General features: G+C 33.4%; 14 protein-coding genes across 14 annotated transcripts; 4 read left to right on the top strand and 10 right to left on the bottom strand.

Annotated features, from left to right (window-relative positions):
- Positions 1–269: 269 nt before the first annotated feature.
- rcl1 (RNA 3'-terminal phosphate cyclase family protein) lies at positions 270–2,305 on the bottom strand (the record flags this gene model as incomplete). The annotated part of the gene is made up of 4 exons (XM_004351797.1): positions 270–648; positions 726–1,499; positions 1,617–1,902; positions 1,981–2,305. 4 exons carry the CDS (start codon positions 2,303–2,305, stop codon positions 270–272), a joined length of 1,764 nt encoding a protein of 587 aa, XP_004351849.1.
- A 302-nt stretch (positions 2,306–2,607) lies between these two features.
- Positions 2,608–3,518, bottom strand: cycL (cyclin; the record flags this gene model as incomplete). The annotated part of the gene is made up of 3 exons (XM_004351796.1): positions 2,608–3,138; positions 3,209–3,290; positions 3,373–3,518. 3 exons carry the CDS (start codon positions 3,516–3,518, stop codon positions 2,608–2,610), a joined length of 759 nt encoding a protein of 252 aa, XP_004351848.1.
- A 148-nt stretch (positions 3,519–3,666) lies between these two features.
- DFA_09951 (uncharacterized protein) lies at positions 3,667–4,835 on the top strand (the record flags this gene model as incomplete). Its single annotated transcript, XM_004351795.1, has 2 exons — positions 3,667–3,837; positions 3,918–4,835. The coding sequence occupies 2 exons, from the start codon at positions 3,667–3,669 to the stop codon at positions 4,833–4,835; spliced, it is 1,089 nt and encodes a 362-aa protein (XP_004351847.1).
- Positions 4,836–4,958: 123 nt separating this feature from the next.
- On the bottom strand, positions 4,959–7,194 carry DFA_09950 (uncharacterized protein; the record flags this gene model as incomplete). The annotated part of the gene is made up of 2 exons (XM_004351794.1): positions 4,959–5,237; positions 5,314–7,194. 2 exons carry the CDS (start codon positions 7,192–7,194, stop codon positions 4,959–4,961), a joined length of 2,160 nt encoding a protein of 719 aa, XP_004351846.1.
- A 65-nt stretch (positions 7,195–7,259) lies between these two features.
- DFA_09949 (uncharacterized protein) lies at positions 7,260–7,616 on the bottom strand (the record flags this gene model as incomplete). The annotated part of the gene is made up of 1 exon (XM_004351793.1): positions 7,260–7,616. One exon carries the CDS (start codon positions 7,614–7,616, stop codon positions 7,260–7,262), a length of 357 nt encoding a protein of 118 aa, XP_004351845.1.
- Positions 7,617–7,836: 220 nt separating this feature from the next.
- DFA_09948 (uncharacterized protein) lies at positions 7,837–8,430 on the bottom strand (the record flags this gene model as incomplete). The annotated part of the gene is made up of 2 exons (XM_004351792.1): positions 7,837–7,868; positions 8,175–8,430. 2 exons carry the CDS (start codon positions 8,428–8,430, stop codon positions 7,837–7,839), a joined length of 288 nt encoding a protein of 95 aa, XP_004351844.1.
- A 58-nt stretch (positions 8,431–8,488) lies between these two features.
- DFA_09947 (uncharacterized protein) lies at positions 8,489–10,876 on the bottom strand (the record flags this gene model as incomplete). The annotated part of the gene is given in 5 exon segments (XM_004351791.1): positions 8,489–8,521; positions 8,541–9,015; positions 9,077–10,034; positions 10,071–10,173; positions 10,232–10,876. 5 exon segments carry the CDS (start codon positions 10,874–10,876, stop codon positions 8,489–8,491), a joined length of 2,214 nt encoding a protein of 737 aa, XP_004351843.1.
- Positions 10,877–11,017: 141 nt separating this feature from the next.
- Positions 11,018–13,055, top strand: DFA_09946 (uncharacterized protein; the record flags this gene model as incomplete). The annotated part of the gene is made up of 4 exons (XM_004351790.1): positions 11,018–11,062; positions 11,480–11,910; positions 12,175–12,499; positions 12,972–13,055. The coding sequence occupies 4 exons, from the start codon at positions 11,018–11,020 to the stop codon at positions 13,053–13,055; spliced, it is 885 nt and encodes a 294-aa protein (XP_004351842.1).
- A 387-nt stretch (positions 13,056–13,442) lies between these two features.
- Positions 13,443–14,777, bottom strand: DFA_09945 (uncharacterized protein; the record flags this gene model as incomplete). Its single annotated transcript, XM_004351789.1, has 3 exons — positions 13,443–13,862; positions 13,928–14,279; positions 14,362–14,777. 3 exons carry the CDS (start codon positions 14,775–14,777, stop codon positions 13,443–13,445), a joined length of 1,188 nt encoding a protein of 395 aa, XP_004351841.1.
- Positions 14,778–14,861: 84 nt separating this feature from the next.
- Positions 14,862–15,394, bottom strand: DFA_09944 (uncharacterized protein; the record flags this gene model as incomplete). The annotated part of the gene is made up of 2 exons (XM_004351788.1): positions 14,862–15,223; positions 15,295–15,394. 2 exons carry the CDS (start codon positions 15,392–15,394, stop codon positions 14,862–14,864), a joined length of 462 nt encoding a protein of 153 aa, XP_004351840.1.
- A 473-nt stretch (positions 15,395–15,867) lies between these two features.
- Positions 15,868–16,929, bottom strand: smt1 (putative delta-24-sterol methyltransferase; the record flags this gene model as incomplete). Its single annotated transcript, XM_004351787.1, has 1 exon — positions 15,868–16,929. The coding sequence occupies one exon, from the start codon at positions 16,927–16,929 to the stop codon at positions 15,868–15,870; it is 1,062 nt and encodes a 353-aa protein (XP_004351839.1).
- Positions 16,930–18,150: 1,221 nt separating this feature from the next.
- Positions 18,151–19,439, bottom strand: DFA_09942 (CHE group protein; the record flags this gene model as incomplete). Its single annotated transcript, XM_004351786.1, has 2 exons — positions 18,151–18,462; positions 18,567–19,439. The coding sequence occupies 2 exons, from the start codon at positions 19,437–19,439 to the stop codon at positions 18,151–18,153; spliced, it is 1,185 nt and encodes a 394-aa protein (XP_004351838.1).
- A 173-nt stretch (positions 19,440–19,612) lies between these two features.
- Positions 19,613–20,874, top strand: hibch (3-hydroxyisobutyryl-Coenzyme A hydrolase; the record flags this gene model as incomplete). Its single annotated transcript, XM_004351785.1, has 2 exons — positions 19,613–20,265; positions 20,340–20,874. The coding sequence occupies 2 exons, from the start codon at positions 19,613–19,615 to the stop codon at positions 20,872–20,874; spliced, it is 1,188 nt and encodes a 395-aa protein (XP_004351837.1).
- A 194-nt stretch (positions 20,875–21,068) lies between these two features.
- ppiD (tetratricopeptide-like helical domain-containing protein) lies at positions 21,069–21,788 on the top strand (the record flags this gene model as incomplete). Its single annotated transcript, XM_004351784.1, has 3 exons — positions 21,069–21,278; positions 21,373–21,508; positions 21,604–21,788. The coding sequence occupies 3 exons, from the start codon at positions 21,069–21,071 to the stop codon at positions 21,786–21,788; spliced, it is 531 nt and encodes a 176-aa protein (XP_004351836.1).
- Between the last annotated feature and the right edge of the window lie 19 nt (positions 21,789–21,807).

Genomic DNA, 21,807 nt, shown 5'->3' with positions numbered 1-21,807 from the left:
CCATCCAATCACTATCAAACCATATATATTTATATTTATAACTTTTCTCATAGTGGAATTCAAAAATGCGCAAAATATACCATCATACATACAACATATACATATATATAATTTTATAACATTTATAACAATAAATAATCTTTTCCCCAATCTCTTTTTTGTTTTTGTTTTCCTATTTCTTTTTTTTTTGATTTATTTTTTAATAGAGAATATGATATGATATTGTATTGTACAATATGATAAGATAAGATTTTCTTTCTTTCTTTCTTTTAGAAAGTACGTCTTGCCAAATTCTTATAACCAATACCAAGACAAGTGAAAATGATAGTTTTAGTTTCGTCATCTGCTTCAATCTTGAAAGTAACGCCAAAGAATTCCTTGAGATGTCTGATATATTCGATAGTGTATGGTGTGAGTCTTCCCAAACGGACCTTTGAGACATCCTCTGGACAAAGGATCATAAATAATAATGCCAAACTTTGATTGTTGCTATCTATACATCCACCATTCAAAATCTCTTCCAACAATAAATTGGCTGTACGTTGTCCCAAATCCTCTGGGATCTCTCCTTCACTTGCCATACATTCCGCCGATAAACAACATCCAGTTGTTGTTTCTGCTACCAATGTTAATCCATATCCTGGTGATCTAAAAAAATAAAGAAATCAATCAATAAACAAATCAACCAATATTATATATTACATTGTTTTTTTGTTTGTACTTACGAACCAGCTTCAGCACCTTTATAAATATCACTTGAAATATAAACATCTGGAGTAAATTGGAGAAGGATACCCTTTGCACTATCGAGTACTCTATTTGGGATGGCGGGAGAGACACGTGTAGCATAAGAGATACCACGAATACGTCTGATTTTTCCTTCGTCCACCATTTGAAGTGGTTTGAGTTGTTGTACAATCGGACACTTGAAATAGACCAAACCACCACCCGATGGAGGTGCACCACGCTTGACTATTTTAATAGAGAGTGATGAGGTGTCGCCTTCCTCACCACCGAGGAATTTACGTATGATGGGTAGTGTAGTGGTACGGATAGTGTCGATGGTCAGATCAATGTCATTGTTGGTGAGACCTGTAAATGCAATGTCGACAGGTGCTTTGGAAAAGGGGGCGATGCAGACAACTGCCTCTACAAAGTAACCGATGGCTCTGCTGGTCGGACAGTCGTGTTGCAACTTGCCTCCCGTCAAGACACCCGGGTGAAAGGTGACCATTGTACCTGTATTGTTAATCTCTATACGTGTTCCATTTGTCATCTTGTCTATCAATCTGAGAAACGATGCTTCATAGTCTGCAAGACCTGGTCTTTCATCTTCATCTCTAATATTTGTAATCTTGACTGCTCTACCACTCAACAATGAGCATACTATTCTTTGTCTAAATTGTTTTGATCCTTGTACTTTTAACATTATTATTATATATATAAATAGATTGATACGATAGATACGATAGATAGAGAGAGAGAAGACGACAATAATACTAATATGATAAAATGGTGATATAAAAATAATAATTAAAAAAAAAAAAAAACGAACGAGCCGACAAACTCTCATTAATTTTACTATTGACTATCAATCAACCCATTTAATTATTTACAATATTTGACATAGTATTTCTTTTTTATCTCTTTCCTTTTCTTTTTGATCTACAATACACTTTTTTGATTTAGCATTGTATGAACCAATGATTTTCAAGATGGTTTGATCTGATTCATCTAGTTGAGCAGAGTTTTTAGATGTTGGTGGACAAAACAATTTACCAAACATAACTTTTTGAAGAGTATCTTGGGATATTTCAATTTGTTTGTATCCAGGTTCACATATTGCTTTTAAAAGACAATTGATAAAATAATGACAATTTAAAAATACTTTTTGATGTGTACCTTTTCAAAAAAAAAAATTAGTTAATTTAATTATTCTTTGGAACTATTTTTTTACTTTTAACTATTCTATCTACATACCAAATAATTGAATCAAGTTGTTTGCAATTTTGGAAATATCAATTGGATTGAATAGAGTTTGACCAATATCAAATTTATATTTGTTTGAAAAATCTATTCCATACATTGATTGACTTTGACAGGTTACTTGGAGTGGATTTTGAGTAGTAAACATATTTGGAAAGATAAATGACTGTGATAAGATAGCCCATTGAGTAGTAGAGGTTGATGATTTATTTGAAAAACAAACCTTGGAAACATCAACCATCGACACTGATCTTGGTGTATAACATGTTATCTTGAAATCTTTCGATACTTCAAAAAGTTGTTGATCTGTAAAATTCATAGAGAGAAAGAGAGAGAGAGAGAGAGAAATATAAATGTATAAATTAAGTTTGGATTCTTTGCATATTAATATTAATATTTATATATTAAAGGTTGGGGTGGAAGAACCCCCTTTTTTGAGACTTGAAATATTAGTTGGTATAGTACTTGGTATTAATATTATTATTATTATTATTATTGGTTTATTTACAATTAATTATTTAATAATTAGTTTATTCTATTATAGTAATATTGTTGGTTGGTTGGTTGGTTGGTTGATTGGTTGATTGGAAAAGGGAGTGTTTAAAATTATATTATTTCTATCTATAATTTATCAATTGGAATATAATATGGTTTTGGTTTAGTGTAGAGATTATAAATATCAAAAGAGATTGATTCTATTTCATCATGTGTTGTATCGAATATTTCCCACCATGCATAGGGATGTTCGGGAAGTTTAACCTTTAGCATACGAGCAGCCATAAAGATGGCAGCAGCCGATATCGATTCTGGTTTGTACTGGACGCACAGTGTCGTACGCATACTATCGTTTAAGAAATTCCATGCCTTTTGTGCTAGCTCGTTGGATCGGTCCAACAACTTCATGTAGCTGAGTATGTACTTGTGAGGAGGTTCAACCGACATCATGAATCCAAACTCTTTGAGTAGTGTCAACTCTGCCTCGATCACTTCATGTTTCAAATCCCAATACCTTTGTTGATTGGTATCCAAAAACTCTATAGTCTTCTTTTCTCGTTTCTGTTGTATATAGTTGAATACATTCACCACTGCTCTCAATCCTCTAAGTGATTCTGTATATTTACATGATACAAATATTACTCCCATACATATTAGCTAATTAAAAAAAAAAAGGTGTCAATCAATCTATCTAATCTATCTATTCCGTTTCTTCTTATTAACATACATGTACATCATGTTCTTTAAATGACTTTCTACAATAGAATCTATGAAAGATAGCTTGTGATGTAACTATTGATATCTGTGGACTAAATAATCATCTTTGTTAGTATATCTGCATTGTTCATATAAATATATCTACTCTCTATCTATCTTTATTTGCCTACATACAGTTTCAATAATACACCAGCCTCTTGAATAATGTCAGCACCGTATCGTCTTAGATTATCTTCTACCAAAGGGTCTATACCATCTCTTTTAGAAGGTGAGTCTATTATTTCTTCATTGGTAAAGTATAGATTACTGCTTTCAACCATTCATTCATACAGATAGATAGATATACGAATAAATTCTTCTTTCTATCTGCTTTCTCAAACTAAAAACTATAAATATAAATTGTAGAGTACCTGAAATGTAGAACCAACAGCTGAACACTCTCTTTTTTTTAATCATTTTTTTTTTACAATGAATAATAACATTATAGATAATGATGAAGATATACATCAAATATTACCAAGATTCTATTTGGGATCTGTTGATATGTTGTTGGGAAAGAAGAACCTATTAAAGCAGTTAAAGGTAACCCATATACTATCAGCTATCAATGATTTTAGACCAAAATATGATGTTATCAATGTAAATATATATATAAATACAAATATACAACTAATAGTACTATGATTATCAGTGACTAACATTTGGATTGATATATATAGGACTTTAAATTTAAAATAATTGATATTATGGATATGGAGAATGCAAATATTAAACAACACTTTGAAGATACATTTGAGTTTATTGAACAAGGAAGAAATGAAGAGACTGATTCAACTGTATTTGTTCATTGTTTTGCTGGTGTATCTAGATCTGCTACCATATCAATTGCCTATCTAATGAGAAAACAATCAATCGGTTTTGAAGAAGCCTATGCATTTGTACTCAATCAGAGACGTGTCATTTATCCAAACAATGGGTTCATCAAACAACTATTGGAATATGAATTACAACTTTCAAGGCAACAATCAAATAGATTGAAAAAGAAACAACATCCAAGATTAATGAATACAACTATAACTACTACATCTACAACGACACCTACAACATTAACTGGAAACCAAAAAAGAATTGAAAAGGATAAATATTATGAACAACAACTTGAAACCAAACTAAAAGAAGATCAATTATTGTTGGAAGATAGCAAAGAGGAAGAACCTCTGAGAGATACAAAATATTGTTGTAAGAAATGTTCAACTCTTATATTCTTTGATATGGATTTGGATTATCATATAGTTGGTCAAGGTTATAATTCTAACAACAAACCAACTAAAAGAAATCAATCAAATCAAAATAATAGAAAGATACAATATCATCAATCATCAGAACAACAACAATCTACTACAACATCATGTACATCATATTTTATTAAAGAAGTATCAATTCCATCAATCAATATAACCATTTTAACAGATGATGGTGACCAAATTTCAAATGGAAAGGTTGTTTGCAAAGTTTGTAAAGAGAAACTTGGATCATGGAATATAACTGGAAGTGCTTGTAGTTGTGGAACTTGGATACAAGCACCAACACAACAACCCTGTATTCAAATAATTAAATCAAGAGTAGATGAAAAGTAAAAGTTATATAATACAACACATTTTTTTGTGTGTAAATGGTTTATTTATGTAAATGTACAGCAACAAACAACAACAACAATGACCAATGACAAGTTAAGTTATTTGTTGTTTGTTATTTTGTTTTTAAATTCCACAACAATAGATACTTAATTTATCTTCAGTTGTTGAATAGAGCATTGAAAATTGGTTGGTCGTTAGGTTATAACTTCTAATTGATTTTCTAGTTGCAAAATAAATGGTATTGGTAGCTTGACAATAAATAAATGGATGTGTATTGAAACAATGAACATTTGTTGGATCTGAATACACAGTCTCTACCATTCTAGTATTAATATCAAATCTTTGTAATACCTTGTTTGTATATCCATACGTATAAATATATTGTTTTTCATCAAATACTCCCTACAAATTTGTAAAATTAATATTAATATCAATTAAATCTATTTTGATTCTATTTTGATTCTATTTTCTTTCGTACTTGACTTGAACATCTAAAAGGTTTATCAGTTGATTTATGATAGATTGAAGATTTCTTTGTTTTTAAATCAAATGATTCCATGTATTTGACATCTTCATGTTTAATTAGAATCGAGCCATTAAAATAATAGAGAAATGAGAAACCTTGGGTAGTACCACCCGATGGAAGGTATAATACCTTTCCGAGTGTTTCAAATTTCTCTGTCTGTGTATCGAACCTTTCAATCATCCCATCTCTATTGACAGTTGATAAGAGGTAGATATATCTTAGGTTATCTGTACAAGTGACAATCCATTCACCTTGAACGTGACCCAATTCACCATCCTGATCGATTATCTGTTTTTCAACGTTGAAACGTTCCCAAGTAGACTCTGAACCTTTACCTCTACCACCAAACATGTAAATGTAACGACGTTGGAATGATACGAGTTGTCCACGTTCACGCTTCTGTTTAAAGACCAAGTTGATGTGTTCTAGTAGTGTCTTGGTTTCAATGTCAAAGATACAAAATGACGAGTTATCATCTTTACTCTTTAGATAGATCTCTTTGAATGGTTGTGATGCCATTACTGCCAATGTCTCTTGTGCCTCTATTTGATCCTCTTCAAAGAGACGTGATTTCTCTTCTTCATCATCAGATTTGACCAACTTTTGTTCGAGTGTGTAGAGTGAGTCTAGGTTCTCCTTGAATTGTGCCAAATAGTTGGGAGAAGTAGTTGTAAAAGACAGTTTGGTAAATGGATCACGTTGTGATACCTTGAATACCCTTTCTATCTCTAGATCCAAGTGTCTGTTGGTTTTAGCTGTCGGTACAAACTCTTTAGACTCCATCCTATACAAAAAGTCTTGAAACTCTTGGAATTGTTGAACACGTGCTTTCAAATCATTGACTGATCTCATTTCCTTTAATGAGAATGGTTTTGGATTATCTAATTCAACTTGTTCTGCGACATTGGCTGTAGTAGCAGTTGTAGTGGTTGTTGTTGTTGATGCTCCTTGTTGTTGATCTTGATATTGTTTTAATAATTGTTGCATATCATCGAAATTGCTATCATAACCATGATTGACAGTGACAGTCTTGACCAAACGATTCAAATAATCTAGTTGTAGATAATCTGATTGTAATCGACTCTCGAGATAGGTTGATTGCTTCGAATAGTCTTTTGTAAGCTTTCTCTCCAACACATCCAATTGATTACGCATGGCCCATACAAACGATCTAATCTCTCTTTCTTGGCGTTTAACATCATCCATAAACTTTGCACAATCCCATTCCTCCCATACCACTAAACATATTTCCAATTGAACCAGTTGATAAATGATGATTATGATTATTATTATTATTGACAATGGTTGGGAATCCAGATAATGAAGATGATGAAGATGAAGAAGATGATACATTTGGAAATGATGCCACCAATATGAAATATTACCACCAAAATTATTAATATTTGGTAAAGTTGGGAAATTTGATTGTTGTTGTTGTTGTTGTTGTTGTGCAAGTTGTTGCTGTTGTTGTTGTTGTTGTTGTGCAGCAAGTTGTAATTGATGTTGAACATATGGTTTTAATTTCTCGACTCTTTCAAGATAGATCTTTGCCTTGTCATTTAAACTTTGTTTGATGATACTATCAGGTTCACCCTTGATTGCCAATAAAAAGTATGAACACGCTTGTTCATAGTATGAAGATGCCTTTCTGTAGTCTCTCAACTCTTCTTCACGTTTTCCCTTTGAAACCAGTCCCATTGCCACTTCGTCAGCCTCTACTCTTCCCATTGTACTCTTTGAAGAGAATTGGTCACCAACAGATGGCATAGATGATAGTTTCGATAAAGTATCATTTGAACTACCGGTACTACCAAATGATGTTGATTGATTCATACCAACACCACCAGCAGATGGGAATTGATTAATCGATGCAGATGATGGTTGTACAACACTGGTAGTCATATAAGTATTTGTTGATGGTATGTTACATTGGCTACAGATGGTGATACTGATGATGGTATTGATGGAAAGTTGAATATTGCATTACTATTATTACTATTACCTCCAACACCTGTGCTAGTTGAAGAAGAAGAAGAAGCTAAATTCTTTATAAACTTGTTACGATTTGTGTATTCTTCAATCTTTGTCTTTACAAGAGCATTCCTCGATGGATCCTTTTCGCTGACAATCGCTAGTTTAAGGTTGAGTATTGCTTGTTCATACAACTGCGATGCCAGAGTATATTGCTTTGATGTGTCTGCTTCAACTGCTTGTTTAGCTAGTTGTAATCCTGTTTGTAATATTTCATGTGACATGTTGTGTGCTGCTGTGATGATTTAAAACTAGTGTACTGATTCTTTTGATTCTCTGTTCTCCAAAGTTCAGAGAATCAAAACACCCAACCTCTTTGGGTTCTATATAGTTTAGTTTTTAGCTTTAGTATGTTAGTCTTTGGTTTTGGGGATCATTAATATATTATTTTTTATTTCTATATATGTATATTTTAATTTATTTATTTATTTATATATGTTTGTATTAGAGTGTTAAATCCAATACAGAGACAGCACCTTTAATGAATTTAGCAAGAGAGAGAGTGAGACGGTGACATCAGCAAACCGAATCATTCCTAAACAACCATTTAAAATTCCCACCTCAATAACAATCAAGTACGACGATCAATCAAGACAATATATTAAAAACCAGTCATATATATGGTTTAAAACAATTTATTATATTGATTATTTATTTTAAAATATAAATAAAAAAGGATTGGATTGTATTAAATTACTCAAAATGGAGTCTGTTTAATACCTTTAAAATAGTTTTTTTCGTGATGTTGGTTGATTTAATAAAAATCATGATTTGGGTCTTACATCTTAAATGGCCTTCAACGAATCGAGATATTCCTTCGTCATCAGATAAGATAAAGTATGTTGACGAGTCCCCAACAAAAATCACCAATTTGTCATCTACTCTTGCAAATAATGACTCTCTGTTTTGGCTGTGTTGATTAAAGTAAATCCAAGTGCCCAACTCTTCGAGGATCTTCTCTACTGGAGTTTCAGGAGATGTTGTTGGTTTGGGAATTCCAAATGACTCCTCGATGTCCTCTTGGTTTCTCCATTTCATATTTCCTTCTATATCTTTTTCTAGTTTGTTTGATAGAATCACTAGATTGTTTTTGAGTTCAAGCTCTTGTAGTCATCGTCTGAGGCAAATGCTTTTGGTGAATATGAAACTTTTTTCATTTCATTAGAGACAGCCAGCACCAATTTGAAAATAGATTTTTGGAATTCGTAAGGGCTTGTGAAGAGTTTGTAGTTGAGTCGTAACAATGTGATTCCATTTTTTGGTGAAAGTACATTCTTCTTCTCATCTCTTGCCTTGGTAACTTTTCGCTCCCAATGAGGTTCCTCATCCATTTCAATTGAAATCTTTCCTTTCAATCCATACCATCCTTCCAACAATAGACAAATGTCATATCTAAATGTAACACCTTTTTCATGAGATACCGTTTCTGAAAGAGAAAACTTGAATTTCCCATCTGGGTGAACGATTTTCATCACATGTTCCAGCGCCTTTAATAGTTCAACTTCATAAAAGAATGGAGAGTTAGAGCAAAGATAACAAATCTCTCTACGTAGGCAAGTGTGGTTTGAATCACATAGGAATTTTGAAGGTGTAACATTTTCTTTTGTTTGAAAAGTATTGTAGCTAAAAAATGGTGTTACTATCTATAATTAAAAGGTTTACTTTAATTTAATACTATATTTACCTTTTAGGAGATTTTGTTAAATCCTTCAGAATTATTTTTTTAATTCCTTCTCTAGAAAGAATTGTAAAAATATTAATGTAACTTGTATGAGTTTCTCCTTTAAATTTGATGGTGAATGGAATAGACTTCATGTAATCAAACACTTGTAATAGATCCTCCTTCAAATTTTTATAAAACCCATTTTGTCTATCCATTCCAAATTCTTTGTCCAAACAACCAACCTTATTTAATACCAGGGCAACAGATCCACATATTTTGCACTTGAAATGAGTTTTATTACCAGATCTGTTTTTGTAAATGAGACCATCGTGTCCATATGTACATCTAGCATGGTAAATCCACTGAGTTTCAGAAGTTGAAACAAGAATTGATTTGTTACCATTGAATTCCTTTTCTCTATCCCCACTACTACATTGATAACAGTATGTCAAATTATCACCATTTGTCCAATTAATGTTTGGTATCGAATGATCAACTATAGTTCCACATATAATATGTTCAAATTTGAAGATTGGACACTTTTCTCCATTATACGATACATATTTGTATCCTCTAGATTCCATCACTTCCAATGTCTCCTTGTTATTGCATTTCACACATAGAATTTGTTGATTTCTATCTATTTCCAATCTATCGACTTTGATCTCTGATTCGCATTGTGGACAAGGGATTGAAACTCGTGAATTGTAACCTATCTTGTCGTTGTTGTAGGTGTTAAACTTGTCAATTAGTTTGGGAACTCCCAACCACTCTCTAATTGATTCTTTGTATGTACATGTGTTACATGGATTATTTAACTTGTGTTTGGCATCTGCCCCATGTTTACTAAAATCATCTATCATAAATATGCATCCACATGGTCTCTTCATTACAATACTGTATGAATATTTTTGGTTCAAAGTATTCATTTTTGATAATCTTTCTTTTTCGTTCTCCCAAAGCCCTGGACAACCAGAACCTATGAGAAAAATCTCTACTTTTTCCATAAATTTACTTTTTTCTTCTTCATTCCATAATTTGCTACAATTGCATAATGGAAAACCTTGACACATCATACGTGCTCTATCAACAGAAACCAAACAACCACAACTTTTTTCCTGTGATTGAAAATTTTAGTAAATTATTACTCTTTTGATTGGATTTAAAAAAACTTACCATTACTAAAACACTTTTTCCATCTATAAATTTAATTGATTCCAAAGTAGCTTGATTGATAGTAGAATTGGGTTTTCCCATTTTACTGATGTGGTCTTTTAGGGTTGAATCTATTTTATCCACAATTTTACATTTCTTACAAGTAAAATCTATTGATGAGTGTGTAATGTCTAAAACCTTAATTGTTGGGATAGTGTTGAGGTGGTTGATAAATAGTTTTAAATTCAAACCATCCTTGATTCTTGTACACCAAACTGGCAACTCTAATAACTTTGATTGAGTAACAATACTCGTTTCGACCTTCGTCATGTATTCTGTCAATATTTCCATAAAGTTTTCGATGTCATTCTTTATTAACAAACTGAGAAATGCTGGCAATACAACCTCGTTGATCGTTTCTTCAATCTCTTTGAGATTCCCTACTGCTACGTATCGTGGAAATATATCCTCGACATGCTCTATCATCAACATATTTAGAATCTCTTGGTGAGGATGGGGAGGATGGTCTACCTGTTTTTTCTCTATCTCTTCATTACTTTCCACCTCCTCTTCACTTTCGTACTCTTCATCACTTTCTTTCTCTTCTTCTTTTTCTTTTCTAGAGATCTGATGTTCTGATTTCCTTTTAAGGGTGTTTTCCTCCATTTTAATATATATACTCTCTCTCTATCTATTTTAAAAATATAGGGAGTGATTAAAAATCATTGATTCAAAGTAGATTAGGTTTAAAAAACAAATGAGATGAGGAAGATAAAGATCAATGTTCATATTATAACAAATAAAAAAATGATAATGACTGATCTTTCATTCCTGATACTGACCTCGTCTTGTGTATACTGAGATCGTTGTTGATATTCGATATGTTAATCTGCTATTGGTGTCAACCTAGAAGTCATAATTGAAAGTGTTGACTAATTATGAATGGGAGGTTGTAACATAGAAAAGCTTTCCCTCAACACAATCAAGTCAAAAAAAACCAAAATCAACCGATGTGGAGGTATGTGGAATTTGCCTTGACATTTTATCAAAATTAAATCTGTACAATAGGTATCATAAAGGAAAAAACTATAGAGATAAGTCTTTGGATGAAAAAAGTTTTTTCGACAATTGTGGCACTAGTGGTTTGGAAAAGAAAAAAGTTGGTTTTTTGGTAAACGAGGGAGGTGAGAACCCTGTATGTATAAATCTTAACTTTAAATTTAAATTTCAAGATTTTATGAAATCAATTATTCTAATCTATTTTTTTAGACACAAAATAGAATATATCAAGTAAAATGGACATGTATCAAAAATTTGGATTTTGTAACAAGATACCTCAGACAATGTTATGACTACCCTAATAATAGTATAGATTTCGTAGAATATCAGATAGAGGAGCATGTAGAAAACGATATTGACAACAGAATGGACATTGAAATGGAAAGCGACATGAAAAGTGATACCGACATCGACACTGACTACCTCATGTACAATAGTGAAAGTTATCAAGTTCAGTGCAGAGATCCTGATCACCATGAATCAAGTAGCAAAGGTTATTGTCAAATATGTAATGGCGTCAATTATCAAGAAATAACATTTGGAAAGATTTTGGATATGTTTATCAAAACCTACGACACCGAAAGAAAGTACTTCGAACTTATTCCACAGTACCCTGTATTTGATCAAATGCATGTGGATTGGTATTTGGGGGTTCGACTTGACTCTAACATGAACCTTCAACCTATCAGCAACCTTGAATTCAAATTCTACATTATATTGTGGGAGATTGATGATCGTTCCCACACACGAAAAAAGAACCAAGAAAGAGATATTCGAAAACTATCAATATTGGATAATCCATTGATTTTTCTTGTTCGAATCCCCTTCACATTCCTAGATAAGATTATGTTGCAGTCCAATGGAACCAATAACTTGTTTTTATTGTTTGAAATCATTTTATCAAGTCTTGATCCTTTCAAAACTTTGATTGTATTCAACAAAGAGTTTTACTCATATTTGGAATTCAAAAAGAAACCAACTTTGTTTCTCGAAGACATTTTAAAGGTTGATGCGTCGATGCTCAAAGTTGATAATGATTTCGTCTTCAAACATCGAGAATTCTTTTCCCCCAATTCTAATTGTGAAAAATCTATTGTGGAAGAACAAGAACAACCAATCGATGTCTTACAATATACCCAACTATTAGAAAAAATGGAAAAGTGGTTGAAGAACGAATCAAACTCAAATATCTATAGATTTTGTCAATTCGATAAAATGGACTTTGTATTGGTAAAAATATATGATGGCTCGAATTCAAAAAATATTGTGTTGTGTGACCATTCATGGCAGATTTATTGTTGGTAAAATCAAATGTCAACTTGGGAATCAATTTCACATTATTACCATGAAAATTCTCCCAAATCAAAAAGAATTACCAAAATGGTTGAAACTACCTTCCAAAACAATCATGAATAGATTAATGGAATCTAACTTGAATTAATTTTAAATCAACAACAAAAACTTTATATATCATATTCTATTAGTTTAAAAACTCCTTTTACTTGCTTTTCTCAAAATATTATAGTATATTATTGGTTGGCATTTAATGTATCTACCTTATCTTTAAATCTCCTTCTTCTTATCCTCCTCCCATGACTATGTAATCAAAATAATAATTTAATTAAAGAATAAATACTTTTTAATATTTCCTTTTTTTTGAAAATGAACCAACTTGGAGGTTGATTTTTATTAAAGTAGATAGGATAGGGATGATACACCGGATTTATTTATCTCTACCTTAGAATTTTTTTTAAAAATGTCACAACAAATCACCATCGTATGTTAAATTATAAATTCACTTCATTTGCCCTCTCGGATTAAAGAGATGCTGACCAACAATCATCAAAGCAGAGTATATTATCAAGATCATCCTCTCTGCCAGAAAAGGGTCAAAGTGGTAGAGTTGGGCGGTACATTGTTGGGAGTGTGTAGGATCATGATGGCCCAAGGTGAGAATCTATCTTTGGCATTTTGTGCTGCCTCTTTTAGTGTAGATGCAGCAATACGTGAGATGTTATTCGTATATGTCAGACACTCGATAATGGCAGGTATGATATGTGGGAAAGAGTTGATAGCCAACTCACCACCATACTTGCAGTAACTATGCATAAATGAGAGGATCCTAGCCTTGATTGCATTGGATCCTTCGGTGTCACGTAATTTATGACATCCCCTAATCAATACAAATCTGAATAAGGTTGTTCAATCCTGTGAGGGTCGACATTATTTTCTTGACATTATGTCGTGACGATGCACGCATGTCTTGTTCTTGGTCGGGTAGTGGTATCTCTAGTACATTGACAGCCATCCTGACAATCATTGGTGAATAAACTGCAAACTCATTACCAACCGTTTGAATAAATGAATATGATGCTCTTGTAATATCAACTGCTAAATCAACCGAACCTTGATTCTTTTTAACAAACATCATAAACTTGTTCAAGTATGTTGAAAATGTATTATTGTCAACCACCAAACCACACAAAGCAAATGCTTTAACTGCACGACACCTGAATACTCTTGATTCTTTTGTTCCAATACTTTGATGTTTTTCCAACACTGATAATAGTATTGGAATAATATTTCCAAAATACTAATAAATAATAGAAATAAATTGATTAATATTTTAAAAAGTTGAATATATTTATATTAACATACAGGGTTTAATCTTTCTTTAGCAATAGAAACAAGAGACATGAATGAAGGTAATGCACTTTCAACGACATATAACTTTTGTGATTGTAAAAGTTTTTCAAACAAACTTGATAATACTTGCAAATCAGTATCTGCTATCATATCTGCTTCCAATACATTTGTCATTGTTTGAAGTAACAACCAACAACTAATTTGTATGCGTTCATTTGGATCATAAATTGATTTGATCAAAACTTGGTATACCTTTTCTTTTGAACCAATCATCTCTTGCATATGTATAAATAATTGAATTAAACATTGTAATGATGCCCATCTGATTCTTATATTTTCATCTTCAACTAATTTAAATATTGAACTACAAATAAATAAAATTAAATAAATCAATAAATAATTAATTAAATAAATATTATTATTATTATTATTATTATTTAACATACTTTAAAATAAATGGAAGTTGTTGCGTAACAATATCAATGATAAATCTAGTAAATTTAGACAAAGCAATCAAACTAGCATATCTTTCATTCCATTTTTGAGAGTTTACTAGGATGGAGAATTGATCGTAAATGGATTGTTGTATTTCGACATGGTTACCAATCGACCCAACGAATCGTTCAAAATTCGAATCGGCTGGAATTTGTTGATCAAAGTCTGTCTTGAGGATACCAAGGTCACGTTCTTCCTCGCTATTTATGTTGAATATACTACCTTGATTGTCTGTACAGTAGTCGCTATCAGTCCACTCTTCCACTGATACATCCTCAACTTGAATCACCATCCATTCGTACAAGTGTGACACGATTCTTTCAAGATGACTGTTGGTAAAAATATTGTTTTCATCATTCTCGACCATATCCAACAAGAATTATAAACCACACCCTTTGTATTTACAGAGAATCCATTTTCACGATTATTATCCAATACTTCTATTAACGTGTTAATGATTGGTAAAATGAATTCTTGCATCCAATTTGGATTCTCGTTTGTATAGATATTTGTTTAGAGCGACCACAATCTTTTTAAAATATTCTCCTTCAGTCTTTTCGATGATTGGAAGCATTGACAATAGATCGGGAAATAATGATCGATACTGATCATCAGACAATACACCAGAGCTTATCTCATTGACCAACGTTTCTAGTTTTGCCTTTTTAGAGTCATACTTTGACAACAATGATAGTAATGATAATGTATTTACTTTTAATTGTGATGGTGATGGTGATCCTTCCTCTTCTTTTTCTTCCTCTTCTTCGCGATTTACAATTTCCACCAATGATGGTTGTAATTCATTCCAAAGACCTACAGACCAAATCAAAATAAAATAATACACATTAATTAAATTGTAAAAGTATCAATTTAAACATGCATACCTTTAGGAATTAAAAAGAGAGCAATTGTTTGAATGATACTAAATAAATGACCGATAAAAACAACTGTATGATTTGTCTTTAACAACTCGACTGTTATCATCCAGTAACAATTCTTTGATCAAGTCATCACCTTTTTTAATCAGTAATTTATCAAGAAACTGTACTGATTTCTCTTTAATGACAACAGTAAAGTAAGTAAATTGCAAAGGTGATCTCGATTATAATAAATTACATACATGTTTACAAGTACCATTTACAATTAAATAGAGTAACCATGATACTACTTTATCTGGTGTAGACTCTAAGATGTCTTTGAATCTTTGTTTTGTGATACTCTTGACAGTACTAGTACTGTCTTTGTTGTTATTGTTATTGTTATCATCATTCTTTTCTTTTTGTTTGTGGAAATCCCACTACTCACGGATCTGTGTAACATTATAATAATAATATCAATATTATCCTTGCCCCCCCCCATTAATCCTTTTTGATTTTATATTTATACAAATAAAGTTTATTGGTTGAAAAAAAGAGAGATATAATTTAAAAAGCTTTTTGTGAAACAAAGATCTAGGTTTAGTTCTTCTTTTCTGGCTTACGGGCCAAGACAAAGAGCATTGGGGAGAAGATTTGCTTGGAACCACCGGCAACGAGGTAGGTGGCGGCGGATTGGAGCCAGACATTGACGTCGTAGGCACCCTTTGGAGCGATCTTGACGAGTTCGAGCAATTGGCAGAACTTACCGGTGAGGTAACGACCGACACCAGTGTGGAGGAAACCAGTGATGGAGAAGGAGGCAGAGAGTGGGAGGTACCATGGGAGTTCAGAGTCTTCAGCAACGTCGTGAGCAGTGAGGACTTCGAAACCGGCTTCCTTGAGGGCGGCAACGATGACGTCTGGTTGTTCGAGATCTGGGAGACCGTTTCCGACTTCGATTTCGTGTTTGATCTTGTTGTGTTCGGCGTTGTTCTTGTCGTACTTGTTGGTCATGACCCATTCGTAACCACCAAAGAGACAGCCTGGCTTGAGGAGACGGTAGATTTCCTTGTAACAGTCGACCTTGTTTGGAGCGTGACAGGTGGCTTCGACTTGGTAGATGGCATCGTAGGTCTCGTCGGCTTGTGGGACGTGCATGAAATCAGCCTTGACAAAGGAGCAGAGGTGGGAGAGACCGGCAGCTTCATTGAGACGCTTGGCACGTTGGATTTGGTATTCGTTGTTGTTGAGACCGACGACGTGGGCACCAGAGAAACGGGCAATGGTTCTCATTGGACCACCGACACCGCAACCGACATCGAGGACACGCATGCCTGGGAAGAGACCGAGTTGATGGGCCAAGTACATTTCGTGACGGGCAATCGAGGCTTCGAATGACTCGAATCTGTGACGGGTGGCAAAATGGAAGGATTGACCCCAACCAAATTCATAATAGTCAGAGGCCAAATCGTAGAATTGGTTGACCATCGAGGTGTAGTTGTCCTTACGCGACTCGATCGAGGCCTTGTCACCTTCGAAAAGGGTGGTGTATTGCTTCAAGGTGTCGTTCATGTCGGTACGTTCGACGGCGTCCTTTTCCTTTCTGGCAATAGCAGTAATACGGGTCAAATCACCCTCCATAGCACGTTGTTGAGTATTCATTTTTTAAAAAGTATATAATATATGGAAAAAAAAAGGTTTTTTTTGTTTGTGTGTTTGGTATTATTATTATTTAAAAGGGGTTTAGAGTTGTTAAATGAAAATTTATAAAAGATAAAAGGGATTATTTAGAGTCTCGGTATGGTATAGGTGAGGAAAACAATAAATAATATTATATAAAGAGATAAACTTCGAAACAACGCAGGGGTTATAAATAATTGAACGGCTAAGTGTGTTAAGTGTGTGTTAGACAAAGAGGAGAAAAGAGAAACTGATCGTCTTCACTAGTGAAGTCGAACGAGCCTCAAAAAAAAAATATATTTTGTTCAAAAAAAAAAAATAGCCCTAAAAAACAAAAACAATTTGTTTCATCTCGGCTCAATGTGGGAGACCCCCTCATGTAGAGCCACCAAGGCCTTGCTTTCTATACCTACCCCCTTCTTTGGCTTTGAGTGCCACTGTTGGTGAAAAGAAATCGGCTCTCGTTTGATAACAACACAAAAAACCCAAAAGATATTTTCATTCCACTGAAAATCCATGCTGAGATAGAGAGACACCAGAGACCATCAGAATATATACCACATCCCTCACCTTGATGCTAGTGCTGAACATGACACCAACTTGTATCAGGTAGCTACGCCCCGCTTTTCACGTTAGATTGTTCGATTACTTTCCAAGTGACCCAGAAGTCTTTTGCAAACAAAAGAGAGATTAAGTAACAGGCAGTTGTCTCTTCACATCTAATAAGGAAAGGGGGTATAAGATCTTAAATGTTAACATTTGATGTCGTCAAGATAGTGAAAACATAGAACCATCAAACAGGGTCATTGCACCATCACTTAGATAAAAGAAATCGAACAATCTAACGTGAAAAGCGGGAAACCGATAATATCTATTAGATTAATTAATGTTTGACTAAGAATCCACTCATCCATCATCAAACACACATGAACTTGTAGCTATATATTGTGAGGAAAACAATAAATAATATTAGATAGAGATAAACTTCGAAACAACGCAAGGGGGGTTATAAATAATTGAACAGCTGTGTTTGACAAAGAAGAGAAATCTATAGAGATATAGTACTGAACATGACGGTTGGTTATTCGATTACTTTCTAAATGACCCAAGACGTTTTTGTTTGTATAAAAGAGATAAAAGTAACCACGCTGTCTCTTTATCCAATTATAAGGTGGTAATCTACTTCTTCTTTTGATTGATTGATTATTGTCTTTTTATTAAATGAGGAATAGGATATAATGGTCGAACAAAAGGACTCCAATTTTGGACATCAAGTTCATTTCTCATGATGGTGTGTGCAGTGACCATTGGTCTTTGTTGAAGTGCTCGAGTAGCCAACAATTCATATTGGTATTGTATCTGTTCTCTCATTGTAAAACTAATAGAATTTTCAAACTCTCTTGATAATCCCAAATCCAATGACAGTGATTTGGCAAATGCTTCCACATTGGTTGATGATAATATATCCCATTCAAATTGATCTCTAAGATGTAATCCATTTACTGTTAAATCCAACTAAAAATAATTAAATAAATTAATAAATAAATTAATAAATAATTGTTTGGAATTCTTTCTTTTGTTTGTCTTGTCTTTAATTTCTTTCTACTATTTCAACATACAACAATGGTAATAATTCTTTCTGAACCAATACCAGCCATAACTTGTTCGAGTCTTTCCATTACATCTCGATGACGATTTAATTGATTATTTATGGCAGATGCTACTAGTGGATCAAACCAATCGGGTAGATCCAAATCTGCACACAATCCCTTTGCAAATTGTTCAGGTGTGACTTGTGTTTCATTGATGTTCCATAGCACCTGATCCCATAGTCGATAGAGACCATTTTGAACCTCTAATCGAATGGGGACTAAATAGTCCTCTGGCATACGATATGGTTCTTTGACTGGTTGTTCTTGTTGTTGTTGTTCTTGTTCTTGTTGTGCTTGTAATTGTTTTTCCTTTTCTGCTTTACTTTCCTTGTCACTGTCTGATGAATCTCCATCTTCATCTTCATCTGCTGCTTGACTTTCCTCTTCCTCTTCTTCTTCCTCCTCTTCTTCACCATCTTCTTCCTCTTCATCTTCTTCATCTTCTTCCATTTCTTCGTCTTCTTCTTCCTCCTCTTCTTCTTCTTCTTCCTCAGTAGCAGCAACAGCAGCTTCAACTTGTTGTTCCTCTTCTTCCTCGTCATCTTCTTTAATTATTTGATCCTCCTCTGCATCTTCATCTTCTTCATTATAATTTGAATTTCTAATTGTCGTTGATGTAGTAGAAGTACTAGTTGTACTTGTACCAATTGCTATATCAGTATTATCAGTATTGTTATTATTATTATTATTATTATTATCTATTTGGTGTGTTGTAGTTGTTTCATTGTTATTGTTATTATTATGAGTAGTATGATTGTTATCATCATTATGATGATCTATATTAACATCTTCGTCTTCCTCTTCACCCATATTATGATCTTCATCTCCTTCTATTTGCATCTTTACAATCTATCTATCTTGAGATATGTATATATTATCTGTGTAATTTTAAATAATACTAAATAAAAAACAAATGAACATCGAAAATGAAGCGGGAGGAGTAAAAAAAGATTCAAAAAATTACTTACTTGATCATTTTTCACACAAACTTCAAGAGATACAAAGAATTAAGGATGATTAGATCAACTCTCAATATTGGTTTACAACAAGTTGCAAGAAGATCATATAGTTCTGCTGCTGCTGCTGCTCCATCTGCTGCTGCTGCTCCATTGGAAGAAGTATTATTTGAACAAAAGGGAAAATGTTTAAATGTATTGTTGAATAGACCAAAAGCATTGAATGCACTCAGTGCCAAGATGGTTCATCTTTTAACACCAAGATACACAGAGATTCATTCTACTTGCAAGGATGGAGACTTGGCAATCGTTATGAAGGGTGCTGGTGAAAAGGCGTTCTGTGCAGGTGGTGATATTCGTGCCATCTATGACGGCTGCAATCCAACCGCGAGAAAGACACTCTCACCAGAACAACAACTCGAAGCTGGTGACAAGTTCTTTAGAGAAGAGTATCAACTCAACCATCTCATCTACACTTCACCAGTTCCCCAAGTATCTATCTACAATGGTTTCACGATGGGTGGTGGTGTCGGTCTCTCTATCCACGGCAAGTTTAAAGTAGCCACTGAAAGCACTCAATTTGCCATGCCCGAAACTGGTATTGGATTCTTTTGTGATGTTGGTGGTTCACATTTCCTACCACGTCTACCATACCATATGGGTATGTATCTTGGTTTAACTGGTGCTAAATTAAAAGGAATTGATAATTTGTAAGAATCAATCAATCAAACAAACCAATGAATGAATGAATACTCTACTTACTTTTATTTTTATTTGTTTTTAGAATAAGTGGAGTGACAACACATTATATTACAAATGATAAGATTGGAAAAGTTCAAGACGCTTTGGAATCATTAAGTGTACCAAGTGAAAAGAATGTACGTGGTACATTGGATTCATATTCACAAAAAGTTCCATCGAATCTTGATGGTACTATAGCCACCAAGTTTGATGCGATTCATAGAATATTTGGAAAGGATTCTGTAGAGAGAATCATTGAAGAGTTGAAAAAGGATGGATCTGACTGGGCCAAGCAAACGATTGCCACCCTCCAGACCATGTCACCCACCTCTCTCAAGGTTGTCCACCGTCAATTGTTGAACGGTGCCAAGTTGGACATGGCCGAGTGTCTCAAGATGGAGTTTAGAATGTCACAACAATTTGTCGAACAACACGATTTCTTTGAGGGTGTCAGAGCACTCTTGGTCGACAAGGACAAGAACCCACAATGGAAGCCTTCCAATCTCTCCCAAGTCACAGATTCAATGATTTCAAAATATTTTGATCATTTACCAAAAGATAGAGAATTAAATCTTTAAATGGAAAACTATAATCAAATAAATAATAAATCAATCAAATTAATTAATCAAAAAATAAATAAATAATTAATTAAAAAAAAAATCGAAAATTTCAAACGAATCGGGTGTGATCATTGCTCGTCTTCATTCAGTGTTTTTAATTAGACTATTATACTAGTATTATCAGATATAGATATAGATAGATAGATAGAGAAATGGCAGCAGTTAACAGATTCAAGGTATTCTTTGATATGGCACAAGGATCAAACAAATTGGGTAGAATCACAATGGAATTGTTCAATGATGTCACTCCAAAGACTGCTGATAACTTTAGAGCTCTTTGTACTGGTGAAAAGGGTATTGGTAAATCAGGTAAACCACTTCACTACAAGGGTTCAAAGTTTCACAGAATCATCTCAAAGTTTGTACGTACAAAGAAAGAAAAAGACGATCAAATGATGATAATGATGATATGATGATATTCAATATGAAACTAATCATAATACTTCTATTTTATAGATGATTCAAGGTGGTGACTTTACTCATGGTATTGGTATTGGTGGTGAATCAATCTACGGTGCCAAGTTTGCTGATGAGAACTTTAAGATTCCACACAAGACTGGTGTCCTCTCTATGGCTAATGCTGGAAAAAATAGTATTCTATCAATCAATATTATAATAATATTACTTATATTACTCGATCGATTAGTCGATTTCTAACCAATATATTTTCTCTTTTCATGTTTTTAGCTAATGGATCTCAATTCTTTATTACTGTTGCAGAGACACCATTTTTGGACAAGAAGCATGTTGTTTTTGGACAAGTAGTTTCTGGTATGGATGTTGTTCACAAGATTGAAAATACAAAGACCGATAGAAGTGATGCTCCACTTGAACCAGTCATCATTGAAAATTGTGGTGAATTAAAGGAATAAATCAAATAAAACCAAACCA

Source organism: Cavenderia fasciculata (assembly GCF_000203815.1).
Source record: "Cavenderia fasciculata unplaced genomic scaffold Scf_EU5ZYIE02H8LDV-5, whole genome shotgun sequence".
Classification (NCBI taxonomy): domain Eukaryota; phylum Evosea; class Eumycetozoa; order Acytosteliales; family Cavenderiaceae; genus Cavenderia; species Cavenderia fasciculata.
This window is presented reverse-complemented; position numbering and strand designations above follow the sequence as displayed.